The sequence below is a fragment of the Solenopsis invicta genome, chromosome 6 (genome assembly GCF_016802725.1).
Source record: "Solenopsis invicta isolate M01_SB chromosome 6, UNIL_Sinv_3.0, whole genome shotgun sequence".
Classification (NCBI taxonomy): domain Eukaryota; kingdom Metazoa; phylum Arthropoda; class Insecta; order Hymenoptera; family Formicidae; genus Solenopsis; species Solenopsis invicta.
This window is the reverse complement of record NC_052669.1, coordinates 24,756,981-24,770,372: the sequence shown is the minus strand read 5'-3', so window position 1 is coordinate 24,770,372 and position 13,392 is coordinate 24,756,981. Positions and strand designations below refer to the sequence as shown.

At 44.0% G+C, this 13,392-nt stretch overlaps 1 protein-coding gene across 2 annotated transcripts in view; it reads left to right on the top strand.

Annotated features, from left to right (window-relative positions):
* The window catches only part of LOC105200515 (zinc finger and BTB domain-containing protein 6), a 70,280-nt gene extending 57,653 nt beyond the window's left edge, over positions 1–12,627 (top strand). Inside the window, exon 6 of one of the 2 annotated variants that reach the window (XM_039451013.1) lies at positions 5,216–12,627. In XM_039451013.1, the coding sequence (XP_039306947.1) occupies positions 5,216–5,469 (254 nt within the window). In that variant the 3' untranslated portion in view covers positions 5,470–12,627. Of the gene's footprint in view, positions 1–885; positions 2,136–5,215 lie in introns of those variants that run through there. The other variant, XM_039451014.1, reaches the window with a different exon arrangement.
* The last annotated feature ends 765 nt before the right edge of the window (positions 12,628–13,392 follow it).

Genomic DNA, 13,392 nt, shown 5'->3' with positions numbered 1-13,392 from the left:
TCCTGTAAAGAGAGATCGCAGATTTTTACGGCACCCAAAGTTACACTCCCTCGACCAAACGTACTCGAGGATTCGTGCCGATACGTATTCTCGAGAAGAACGTGTGTACTTTTCTTCGCGGACGTGTCCTCGACGAGGAGTCGCTCCTCGGGATTGTGCATAGGGAACCGCATGAATCCGAATCTAGGACATGTACAAAAAGAGTGACTGTTTGTTTCGTTCTCCAAGTTTTACAGAGATAGAGTTTAGACGATTTCTCATTCTCAAACGTCCGTGATATTCGACAATATTTAACGAAGGTATTATTATTATTATTTTTAATCTCTTTGAAGGGGATATTTTTAATTTAGGATTAAATGCCGAGATTCATTAGTTTCTAAGAGAGAGAGAGAGAGAGAGATTTGGTGTACTCGAGTCTTCTCTGTTTCCGAATTCTCCGAATATTTGGAATTTCCGATTCGTCGAGTGTCTTCGGCTTCGATTATTCCAACATCCCTTTGATCTCGCGCCCTCGAACGCATAGTTTGATCTCGCCGCAAACCACAGTCTGCGCCTGCTATCGGTGTCCATCGTACACGTAATCGGATTCTCTCCAAGATCCACGTATCCTTACATGCGCACACGCACACGCCAGGACGGATAAGCGAGAGGAATAACGATAATCTAGTGGGCGGGTGAGAGTCCGCTCTCGGCATCAAGGGCCAAGGTTTGCGGGATAAAACAATAGAGGAAGAGAGAAAGAGAGAGAGATAGATAGAATAGAAAAACAGAAAGACACGCGAAAGAACAGAGCCGGAAATAGAGCGATGACACGCTGCGACCGCGCGAAGGGAGGCCGGGATAATTCGAGGTGCTTTGCTGACGCTGTGGTTTCTGTTGTTGCAGAGTTGAAAAATTGGCGGATATCACAGATATTTGAGAGACACAGTAACAGCGACGAGAGGAGGCGGTGCTCGTTGTGCGGTAAGGTCGTGACGAACGTGCGCAATCATTATTATGTGCATTTCCCCGGGAAGTACGCCTGTCCGCTCTGTCCGGCGGTGTACACGCGCAGCGACACCCTGCTCACGCACACGCGTACGAAGCACGCGCACGTGCAATAATATCGCATGCACGCGTCGCGACATTTGGAACGCGCCGCGTACTTTAAGCTGCGGATCTAGCGAGGATCTTTCGTTTCTTCGTTCTCCACCGTATTCCCCTCTCCCCCCCCCTCCTCCGTACTTCCCTTTCCGCCGTGCGAGGCGATCTTGAGCTTTTCCAAACTTGCTCGACGTCTAGATAAGTTGAATCGCGCAAACTAATGTTTGTCGAAAAGTGGAGGATTCTGAGGATATAGAGGAATCTTGATATCTGAGAGGGACGAAGATCGAAAAGGGCTGATAGATGCAGCGAGTCTGTCCGAGATCGTGGAACCCGTAAAGAATCTAGAATTTAGTATCGAAAGATTTAAACTGGTCCACGCGAGGATGCGTCAGGAACTCGCCGAGGAGCGGTTGCGTACACAATGCAGCGCTCAGAAATCACGTATCGTTTTTTCCCTAACGAGCGTTTGATAGTCGACGTTGCATTAGTGTTACTTAGGGACCTCGTCAGGCGTGTCTAAAGTAATTGCGAGGACCGTGTAATTCCACAGTGTAAATATTAGCCTTCACCTTTTTTCGCCTCGCTGCCTTCCTTTTACCTCTTCTTCTCCCTTTCTTCGATAATCGTGGACATCGGTAGGTGCCTGATGAACTCGGTACTCAAACTCTTGCTTCGAATCTGTGCTGACTGACTGTGTTTGCACGACCTCGCGCTTTTGAGTCCCCGACCTTTCGGACTCGTTATTTGCGCGAGCGTGAATTAACTGGGGGAGATGCGATGCGCGTTCGTGTGACACGATTCAAGGACAGGGCGAAGAAGAAGTTGATCGACGAATAGTTGAGTCTTCGTTTCATCTTTCCCTTTTCGTAACGACGATTATTCTTTGTATAAATAACAGGTGAAAGAATAAAAAAATAAAAAAACGAAGACTGTGTGTGAATTGTCGTCCATAAATGTTATTCAATTGGATTCAATTGGTTTTATTTTAAGAGATAAAACTGTTCGGAAAAGTTTTCGTTGGGTTTAATTAGGAACAAATGATTTCAATATTTATTAATTATCAAACAAAGTTTATTTATACAATTACAGGTAGATCTGCGGCTGATACGTAGCTATTAGCTCTCTGCATTAATATGTAGAGAGCTAATATACGAGGATAATTACTGCATTTGATGTATACAGCGATGATATTTTATCGGACATTAATCGTAGTTTTTCCTCGACAGAAAGCAGTTTCGGCTGAGATACGGCAGCAATTTTTGAGCCACGAGCAATTAAAAAAAAAATGTATCCGCGATTTTAAGATACCTTAATGTTCAGAAACCGTAAGGAGATGCGACAGCCACTTAAATTCCGGCCTCGATATTCGACAAGAAACGTTGTCAATTCAAATTTGTTTTATCACTCTGTATATTTATAGATCAATATGCATCATGCTTTAAGATTCCGCAGATGCGCGAGAGTTCGCAGGTTTATATGGACGTGCGAACGCACGTAGATCCGTAGATCCGCAGCTTTGAAATCCCGTAGAAATATCCTATATGTCGACAATGCAATACCGAGGACATGTATTCTTCCGTCGGAATGCCAAAAAAGGAAAGCGTTACGCGCGTTTTGCAGTACGTAAGCGAGTATGCACGCTTAAGTACCAAAGAGTAGTCTAACTTGATTTTTCCACTACTTGTACCTCTGATCCCCTTCCTTCCCCGTGGTCGGGTGATCTTTCATTCCGAGAGAGCTTTTTCACGAAACAGAAGATTCTGCGTCGTCTCGCGTAGGAAAAGTGCGACGGTACCGTTTGTCTGACGATCGAAGAGCAAAAGTTCTGATCGACACTTGGGGAACCGTAAGGCTTCTCTCGCTTTTCAACGATCGTTACGGATAATCGTTTGCGTGTCAATGGAAATGCGATTCACTTTTTAGTGCGTACGATTTCGGCTGTACTAATGGCTTAATTATAGAGGTAAGAAAGATTGACAAGAGATCTTCAAGATATATGTAGATATGTTATGAGACTTTGATCATTGAAAGATGTAATATATATATATATATATATATATATATATATATATATATACATACATACACATACGAGTATATATATATATATAAAATATAAAAAAGGAGCTGACATTTCGCAATAATTATTTCGAAGGCTTTGAGTGACGCGCATGTCGTCGTTAATCCCAATTCCGCGATATAATTATTGTTCTGCAGATTTCGTGCGCAGTACGGATTATTGGATGCTTCGTTTGCAGGTAATCCGTCTCGATAATCGATACGCGGCGTACCTTTGGGGGGTGAACTGGTATTTGACGACACCGCAATGTCTTAATTAAATATCCCAATTATCCCGAAGCGCAGTGCACCCAAGAGCACGCATCACGTTAGACGCTGCCAGCGGTTAATTTATATGCATCCTGATGAAGAATTGATGCTTCTCTAATCGCATGGATCTATACCGAGAGTAATATTGCTTTAAAATGTAGACCAATCGCTTCAGATCGCGAAAGAGTTTTCTTCGGTATATATCCTATTCTATTTTATTTTGATTTTTATTATTTATTCTATCCTTTTAAAATTTATTTGTTTCTAATTTTAGGAAATTGTTTTAATTGTTAATATTTTACGATGTGTTACGTATCGATCAAAAAGTCGCACGACTTGTGATGGAGTATAATCCGCGAAGTAAGATGTGTCAAAAGAATTGATATTTATAATACATTTTATATCTGAAAACTCGTTTACAGTCGTTGGATTTTTTGATCACTTCGTGTACGGTGCGCGTGAAACGATGCGTAAACTTCTTTCGCCGACGCGCCGCGCACCGACGACGATAAGAACCCAACACAAGCGTGTGAAGTTACCGCGTCTTTCAGCACGGATTATTGGAGGCGACGAGCTCCGTCGCAGATAATCCTGCAATAACATCGGCAAATGTTCGGTTAAGTATTTTTCTCCTCCATGTTTGCCACGTTACCGCGTTCGACGTCGCTGAAACGTGAGTTTATCTCAGAAGATCCTGAGAGCATCCGGGAACCGAAAAGTTGCCGGGAAGATCCGATGAGTCGAGCGATTCCACGAGCTTTAGCGTATGATTCGCGAATGCGAGAATGCCGTATATATTCTAGAACTCAAGGATCCAGGAATCCTGAAATACTCAGGAGTCTCTGGACGTGGAGAGGCGCGCTATTTTCACTCCACGGCATGTTCTTCGTGTTTCCATGGCGGCATCAAGAACGTGAGTATATATCTTGTGACGCTTGTGAAATATCTGTGCTTGTGGAGGCTGCGAAAAAGGAGGTGAATGGTGATCGTGCGTGTGGATGCGTTCACACATGACTGGACACACTCGATCGTTTCGACTCACTGCCTGCTGCACTTGTGACGTCTCTCTCCCGTTATCCGCGCGCTCCAAAAAATTGCTCCAAGGGCGGATACGAACAACGACGCGACGTCTGTATTCGCTTGAAAGTTATGGATTTATCTGGACGCTTAGTTTCTCAACAAATTCATTCGCGTGTAAATCAAAATTCAAGTCGCTCTTTAAGAAAATTATCTTGACTCTTCCCGTTACGATCAGCTTTATATTTACTTATATTTTTCCGTCGTTCTTGGCACAATTATTTTTGTTTCGTTCTCCAAGCGAAAGAAATTTTTAATTTATACAAGAGGACGTCACTGGCCGTGATCAGCAAATTCATTTAAACTATTTTCAAGGACACTGACACTCGAACATTGCACCAAACAAAACCCACACAACCACCCAACGCACCGAAGGGTCCAAGAGTTTCGAGGTCTTGCAGATTGAAAATTTCAAGCTCTGATGCCAGAGTCGGGAAAATTCGGGATCCGGAACAATTTCCAATGAAGGATCGAAGAGTTCAGGAATCAAGACGAATCGTTGAGTCTTGAAGATCCCGGACTTGTAACATTTTTGGATCTTAGAGATTTAGCGAGCACTGGATCCAGCAGCGTGCCTGGATCGTATAAAGAATTGCTAGGCCGACGCGATGGATCTCTAGGCTCGCGGAATCTTGAGGATCTAAACGCTTCGCGGCTAAACACGATAAACACGACTGGCGCTGGTTGTGCACGAAGGGCATGTAGATGCTGTTGGGTTTTGCAGGTTCGATGCCGAGCGTGCCGGTCGGCCTCTCTTATCACGAGATGTTCGCCGTGTCGCTTAACAGCCCGGCGCTATGGAGATGCCGCGCCTGCGGGAAGCAGGTGACCAATCGTTGGCACCACTTCCACATACACACCGCGCAGCGCTCGCTGTGCCCCTATTGCCCGGCCACCTACAGCAGGATCGACACTCTGCGCTCGCACATACGCACCAAGCACAGGGAGATGCTGTTCGCCGGGAAGGGGTCCTTGTAGAGGACGGTGATTGCCCCGCGAAGGAAGCGGCCACCGCCACTTCCGCCGCCGCGTCTGCTCTACGAGCGCTCGGTCGCGCCCTTCTTCGGCTTCGGCTTGCCCTGACCTTCGTCCCTCGAATCGCTGGGACATCGCGGGGACCTAAATGGTGAGGCGCCGTCGAGAGAGGTGGCGAGTGCTTCGCGCGCCACGATGGGCTGGGATTAGGGAGGCTCCGGAGATTCGTAGATACTGAAATCCCAACGCTCGAGGATCCTAAAATTACACGAGAAGAGTTTTCAAACGATCGGATTTCAGCATTTGAGAATCTGGGAGAATCTCCAAGATCCTAGGCTCGTAGGATATTGTTCTTCCCGGGAGTGGAAGAAATATCAGAGAGGGGGTGAGAGAGAGAGAGAGAGAGAGAGAGAGAAAATGCTACCACGAGTTTCGGCGCGACGCTGTAATCGATTCGCGGGGCGAATCCGTTCGACCAATGGCCTCATTAGCGATAATTATTTACCGGTTAATCCATTTGCCGTGTCTTCGAACGAGCCGCCCGGCCGTTTTAGGCATGAAAGCGGAGGGTGGGAAGGACAGTTATCGATCATACCGCGCCCTCGAAACTTCCGTCACCAACTCGTGAGAGCAGCGGACGAGCGGGCGGGCGGGCAGAGAAATAAATAGGGCAAGAGGATCTATCGACGACGTGCTCACGCGCTGACAGTCGGGCGATATGGCTGGCACCAAGTCAGAATTTTGCGAGGACAATCGATCGATAGTAACGCTTCGAATAGTTTTCGCGAAGACGGTGAGCTGCGTCTTGTTTGGTTCTCTCTCTCGCCGGGGCGGACCGCGAGAAACGAGGAGGGAGACTTTAAATATTGTAACAATGACACGTACGTCCCCTTCCGATATATTTCCTAAACTTTATGCGATAGACTTGCTACATTTTTCAAGTTTTGATGTTACATTTATCCGAGCATTTGTGAGAAGATGACTTCCCCTTCTCTTTACTTCTTTATTGAGCGTTTATTTTTACAGTATAGACACATTTCTTCCATAGATCACGTAGTTACGGTAAAGTTGAGAAATTGGAAACAATCCGTAATCGTCGGGGCGATAAACTGTTTATTCCTGTAATTTACATTGCGTTGGCTAAAATCTCCCCATAGAATTTCTGATGGTCCGCTACCGGAGACATTACGCAACATATTGCATGCATCGTCACGTCGTTGTTGATCAGTACACGTTCTGTTTCGTTAATTAATTTTGCTCGAATCGTCTATATAGTACGTTTGTCGATGATTCGGAAAACGAGAAGAGGCAGAAATGCGGAGGGAAAACAGATGTGCGCGGTGGCATGCCCGCGCTTTCTAAGTTAGATAAAACGGTCTAATTAATATGCAATGGAAGGCTGAAACGCGCGCTGTGATTTTCGAACACCGAAAAATGAAATTTTTTAAAGGGTACTACGAATTATTGCGATAGCGATCATTATCATTGTTACAAAGAGAAACTTGTTAATCGTAATATTATTTCGCTACGCGCGATCGTTAACGATCATTTTTCATGATTAATTCGCGTTACGAACCGCAAACGGTTTACGTGTGAGTGAACGAGAGTGAGATGAAGAAAGTAAGAGAGAAGAAGTACGTAGACTACGCTGCCGATCCTCGGTAAACGAAGACGAACTCAATTTTAATCTTAATTATTTCATTAAATTTTATTCCTAATTATTTTTAATCAATCTCGTATTAATTTTAAAGTTTATGTGGATTGAAGAAAATCCCATGTCGATAAGCTTGGCACTGTTTTAGTCCGAAGAAAATTTCAAATAGATATTATTTTTTAACTTACTTGACTTACCCGTGAAGGGTTTGGTAAACGTTAAATTATAAGACGACGATGAGTTAATCGAAAATTGAGGAGCCAAGAATACAAGTGCTCGGGAAATTGGATTTAATTAATTTCTCGTTAAACGCAATTTGACCGCGTCGCGAGGACCGAGGATGGCAGCGAAACGAAACGCGCGGACGGTTCTGTACGTCCGCAACAGTATTACGTGCGTGCACGAAGGTATGTAATTCCGTATGTAATTCGACGATGTGGTTAACCGTCATGTAGGGCACGAGTGTCGGCCGTCGTCACCGCGATGTCCCGCGGAAAATTGCGGAGCGTTCCGTGACGGAAATACGGAAGCGCCGGAATGGCATCGCCGCCGGCATCGAGCCTGCAGTTTCCGGAGCAACCGTAAGTAAGTATCGAGTTGCCTGAACTCACATATTTTATCGTTTGCGCGGCTACGGCGCGACTACGTACGAGCGCCGAAACGCCTTGCGCGCCTGGCACATTGACAAGAGCGATCTTCGATCAAGACGACGCCGGATGCCTCGAGCTTCTGTCAGGCGGTTCGATAACCGCCGTTATCAGAGCGGCGCTTCGATAGAAAGAAGAGAATAAATCAGAGCTCCTCAAACTTCGTGACACGACTCCCCTCCCCCCCCCAAAAAACGGGTTAAGCGAACAGATAATTCTCGATGGATCTCGCGAATGTCTGAATTCTTAAAGCTTTGTGATCTCATTGTTGCTATCGTCGAACCAACGTTGTTGGACCGTCTACAAAAATTGAATATTTTACACTTTTTTATCATTTAAAGGATTATAGGAACTCTAGCGAATCGAAAAATAGGGAAGTTTTCAATATCATGTAAAACTTTTATTCAAGAGAGAGATAGATATGGTGTTTCTTTGAAAACATATATTTTTATTTAAAAATAGAATTTAATAAATATAAAATAAATAAATAATAATAGTGTTCTAAATAAATGCGTGTACCTGATAGCCATGCTAAATTATTTGATATTAAAAAATAAGCGATTTTTTTTTGTATTTGTCACACATTTTCGGATTACAAAGGAACTTTTAAAATTTTATTTTTTACGAAACATTTGAATTTGAAAATTGCGTTTTTCGGAAAAATTTCTTTCTTCTCATTTTTATTATAATTTCAGAAAAAAAGTTAAAAATTCGAAACAGAAATACAATACAAATTTATCATTTTAAACAAAAGTTTTACACGATGTCGAAAAATATTTTTCTATTTGCAAGGTCTTGTACCCCTTAAAACTTCCTTGTACCTCTTGTACGCAAACGGAATAGGAGATGATATAAAAGATATAATGAAAGTTGATAATGCAGTCTGAATCACGCGATCCTTTTGGAAGTAACGTTGCGCTGTTTGATGGAATCCTCTGTCTTAGATCACTATCCGCAATGAAACGACGTCTCGAGAGACGTTGGATCACTTCAGATATACCCGAACATTTCTCTTTGGACCAATACTCTTCATGTAATGGACGGTTGTAATCGCTGTCGAGGCTCGTAAAGTACCTAAGCAAACCTCACGATGAGATGAGAGTTTTTGACCGTGTGGTTCCTAAGTTTTACTCATAGCAAGCCAAGTCACAATGGGAGTTATGTGATACATATATATAAATACATATATATTATATTAGGAGCGGTATGTCCTAAAGCCAATAATTTACAGGGACGGACTGGCCCGATATATTTCGTGGGAAACGAAAACGCGCGATATTTATTGGGATTAATGATCGATAAATGTATACGAGACTTGGGAATTTATTGAAAGCAGTTATATCATCGTAACAACGATCGTTTGCGTAAAATAAATCGAGTACTTTATATAGATACGTCAAATATTTTATTTGATGTTAATTTTAACTTTTTAATCATGATTAGTCGTGTAGTTAAATGCTCGCCCTGCGTCAACCAGTCCGTCCGTGTTAATTTACGTGTTGCGTGTAACTAATATTCGCGAGCTGCGAGATGGACGCCGATTTTCACCTGGCGATTCCGATCGCGAATGCGTGCACATCGCCGCGACAAGTCGCTCCAGTCTCGTATCTTTATTGTAAAATTCCATGTAAATATTATATTGGAAACGGACGGAGGGGGTAGCGATCGCGCGAGGCTGCCGTTCTCCATCTTCCTTCTTTTTCTTCTAGGGTAATGCGATATCGCGTGTGTACGTTAGAAACTTGCTTCAGTATTTTCGGCGAAGTACATAAAAACGTGTGTAATCGGCGGAGCGAGTCCGCTTCGATTAAACTTTGGCTACTAGTCGTACGGGAGAGAACTCGCACGTTATACTTCCTCGAGCGCACCTCTGACGATCGTAGCTTTGGCAACGAGATTTTTTCCCTTTTTTTTTCTTTTTTAAATTACACTTTCCTTTTGTATCGTTCTTTTATTTTTATCCCTCGGAGAGGGGACACATCCCCGAATTTCGCGGAGGCGGTAATGGCGTCCAAATGGACACTCATGATTGTGATAAAGGCGGACGATGGACCGGACGGTTTCCGTTTCCAGGGAAACGATTAGGGATCGGCTCGAGCGTTGTCGTCGTCGTCGTTGTCACATTAATCTCGTGCAGTTAACTGAAAGTTGAATCGGGTTTTGAACGGGTTAAATCGTCGAGAGGACGAGGGAGGGACGCGACGCACACTTTTAATCGCGGGCTCGGCGCGGCCTGCGCTCGAATTTAAAAAAAGTTTCGTGTCCGATCAAATTACCAAGCCTGAGCTGTCCGTGGCGAGATCGTCCGCTTCGCGTTGATAGGGAGGCGGATGGAAAGGGAACGAGCGAGCGCGCGCGCTCTCGTACCATTGTAAATAGGAAGACCGCGGCCGCGAGACTGGAGTGGTGTCATCTCGGTGATACGTCCAAATGGAATTGTGACGTTTCCTCGATCAACGCAGATACGTCATACACGTCGGTCCCATCGGGATCCTCCACTCGACCAAAATGGAATGGAACTAGGCATACGTATACATAGGCATACACACGCGCATACATATATTACATAATGCATATACATAGATAGCTGCGTACGAATTTACACGTGAGGGTGTGCGTCCCCAAGAAGTGCGTACCGATAACGCGCGGATTTTTCACGTAGCGATCACTTTTTTAATCGAATTTTTATTCGTCTTTATTTATGTGATTTTTATATTTTCAATCGTTCTCACTTGGACGCAACTTTCTTTTTACGTTCTTGAATGAAAGAGCTCGTCGATTAAACTCTCCTTCATAAGAATTCGTCTGCGGTGATCAGTACGCGCTCTCTTTGTGAGACACCCTTGTGTACACGCATCCCTGCGTCGGTGGTCCGGTGTAGTGGGAAATCGGAACTTCGAGTACGTTTAATTTGCTCAGGCTGTCGCCAGACTTATCGAGCGATAGATCGATTGATCCGCTGCGCGAGACGCGGCGAGGTAAATATTGGCCTCGTCGAATATGCAGCGACACTTGCAGCCGGATACATCTCCGACACGGTTTCTCGCTTCCTTACGATGCAGCAGCAACAGTCGATTGCGACATCGAATGCGACAGCGATTGTTTTCCGTCTTCCGTCTTTGCGTGCGCCTTCCTTAATTCCGTACGATGCCTTTAGTTAGATGACGATCTATCTGGGACTCGAGCATCCAAGAGAGATCTCCGATCTCACGATTCCGAGATGTCGCGATCAGAGAAGATGCGGATCGAGTCCCGCAACTTTGAACCGTAGATTGCGAAACCCTATGATACGAAGACGTAAATAAGTATTGAGCGGAGATCTTGGATTTTTTTGGATGCTGGGCGAGTTTTTTTTTTTTTTTTTTTGGGTGAGTCTCAATGCATCAACGTTGACTGGTGTGAATTCCTGATTAACTCAATCGTCCTCTTTCTGCGTTACAGGCACAATTGTAGGTACTCATTACTAAGCCTAGGATTAACTAATCGACGCACATAACTTAGTGCAACTAGTGTTTATCGATATCTGTACCTCCGCTTGGATTCTCGACTCGTATAGGCTGTATAACTTTCGCGTCGATTCGTCACGACGACGCGCGACCGTCGCGTCGCACAACTCGCGGTCATCGCGACGAGTCGCCTCGCACCGCGTTGCACAAAGAGATTTCCGCGAGCCCGTGTGCACTCGCGATCGAGAGGGGTAACGATCGAAGGTGGCCGTCGCCGCCCCGTCTTTTCAACGACTTGTATTGATACGCTACAGTTCCTAAACGGCGAAGCGATCTCCCGCACCTGACTACCGACGACGCCCTTCCGAATTATCGCCCTTGATACCAAATGTTCCTTAAGTTGCGTCTTTGCGAAAATACTCGTGTAAATAGTGAACGTCTACGATAACTGAAACGCGTGCGGATTATATGCGAGAATGATCGAAATTGAAATGTGATAAGACGTGCGAGATAAGAGGAGCGCGTACGCTTCATCGATCACCGGGATAAAGTTCCAAAGTGTGCTAAGCTCGAGAGGATTTAGGTTTTATTACTCGACGCGCAACGTCGATTGCTGACACGACCGGTGGGTTCGGTTATCAGCGACAGAGAAGGAACGTATTTGGTAAAAGGTATAACTATCTCACTTTAGAAATGTGATTCCGCGACTCTTTCGCGAGCCCTTTTAGCGACGTCCTCCGATCCAAAGATTTTGGATTCTCTTCGTACCTCTTGCGACTATAAAAAAAAAAATAAAAATTGTTAACTGTATTATCTTATCTGTCGCGCGTGAAATTCATGAGATGCGACTCGTGCTTAGTAAATTTTTGGAACCCAAATGGCTAAAGCGCATTCTCGTCGCGACAGTTAAAACCGGATGCCAGTTATTGCACACACTCGATGTAACTGTATAAATATCGATATCAATCTGTCAGTCTCGTGTCTCTTTGATGGTACTTAAATGAAGCGGCCCCCTCGGGCCTCTCCGTATTCAGCGGCGCAGCATCGATAACGTTTCTTTCTAAGCGAAGTAAGTTAATGAAAAAAAAGTATATATATATATATAAAATCTCTTTTTCTCGTAGCACGTTCCTCCTTTGGCCCGTCGTGTGACTCGAAGCACGAATCTTTTGTACATAAAAACGCGGCGATTCGCGAATGCGAAGAGCGAAAGGTAATAATTAATTAATTGACGCTCTTGTCTTGTCGCAAGCCGACCTTGCGTATAAACTCATTGCTCGTTTATATGCGATGTATTTTTGTGAACAGTATTGAAAGTGCTACCGTTGTACAGTTATCACATGGTAAATGTACTAATGATGTACCTATAATGTACATAGATATATTTAATTAAAGTGAATATGAATTTGTGTAACCCCAGGGGATATTCGCTTCCCTTCTCTCTCTCTCTCTCTCTCTCTCTCTCTTTCTCTTTCTCTCTCTTTCTGTCCTTATTTATCTACCTATCTTTGCAGCCTCACTTTCGGTCCTAGCATCTTCAGATTCTGAAGGCACTTGCCACACACTCTCTCAAATTTACGCTGATTAATTCGTCGTGCCACGTTAATTTGCCGGTAATTCGGATTTGAGACGCCGGGTAAATTCATCGCATTAACTTACTGAAAATTAGAGACACGCGCAAGATAAACGCGAATTAAATTTCTAAGGGAGACGCTCGACTGGTGAATTTCGTCTCGTTATCTTGATAATATGTTGCCGGCGTAAGATCGTATCACCGTGCGTCTGTTTCTACATTTGGCGATTACGTAACTTTATACCGGCTATGTAATTATCACATGGACCGTAATTATCACGCAAGGTTTTTTTACATCCTGCAATTTACCACGCAGGTCATTCAAAAAAATCTACCGACAGATAACGCGCATGCAAAAAATTGTAACGTGGACGGAACAGGCGACCGGAATGATAAAGGTGAGGAATATTCGGAAAAAATCAACTCTGTTAAAAAAAAAAAATGAGAAAAGTTTTCCGGATAGCACAACTTTTTCCTTTTAAACTCACAAAAGAATTCACACATGCACTTTTTTAAATTCTTTGTGAATTAGCATAATGTTTAAAATGAAATTAGAAAAAATTCTTTTCCGATCATTAAAAAGGAATTCTATAAAAGTATATCTTT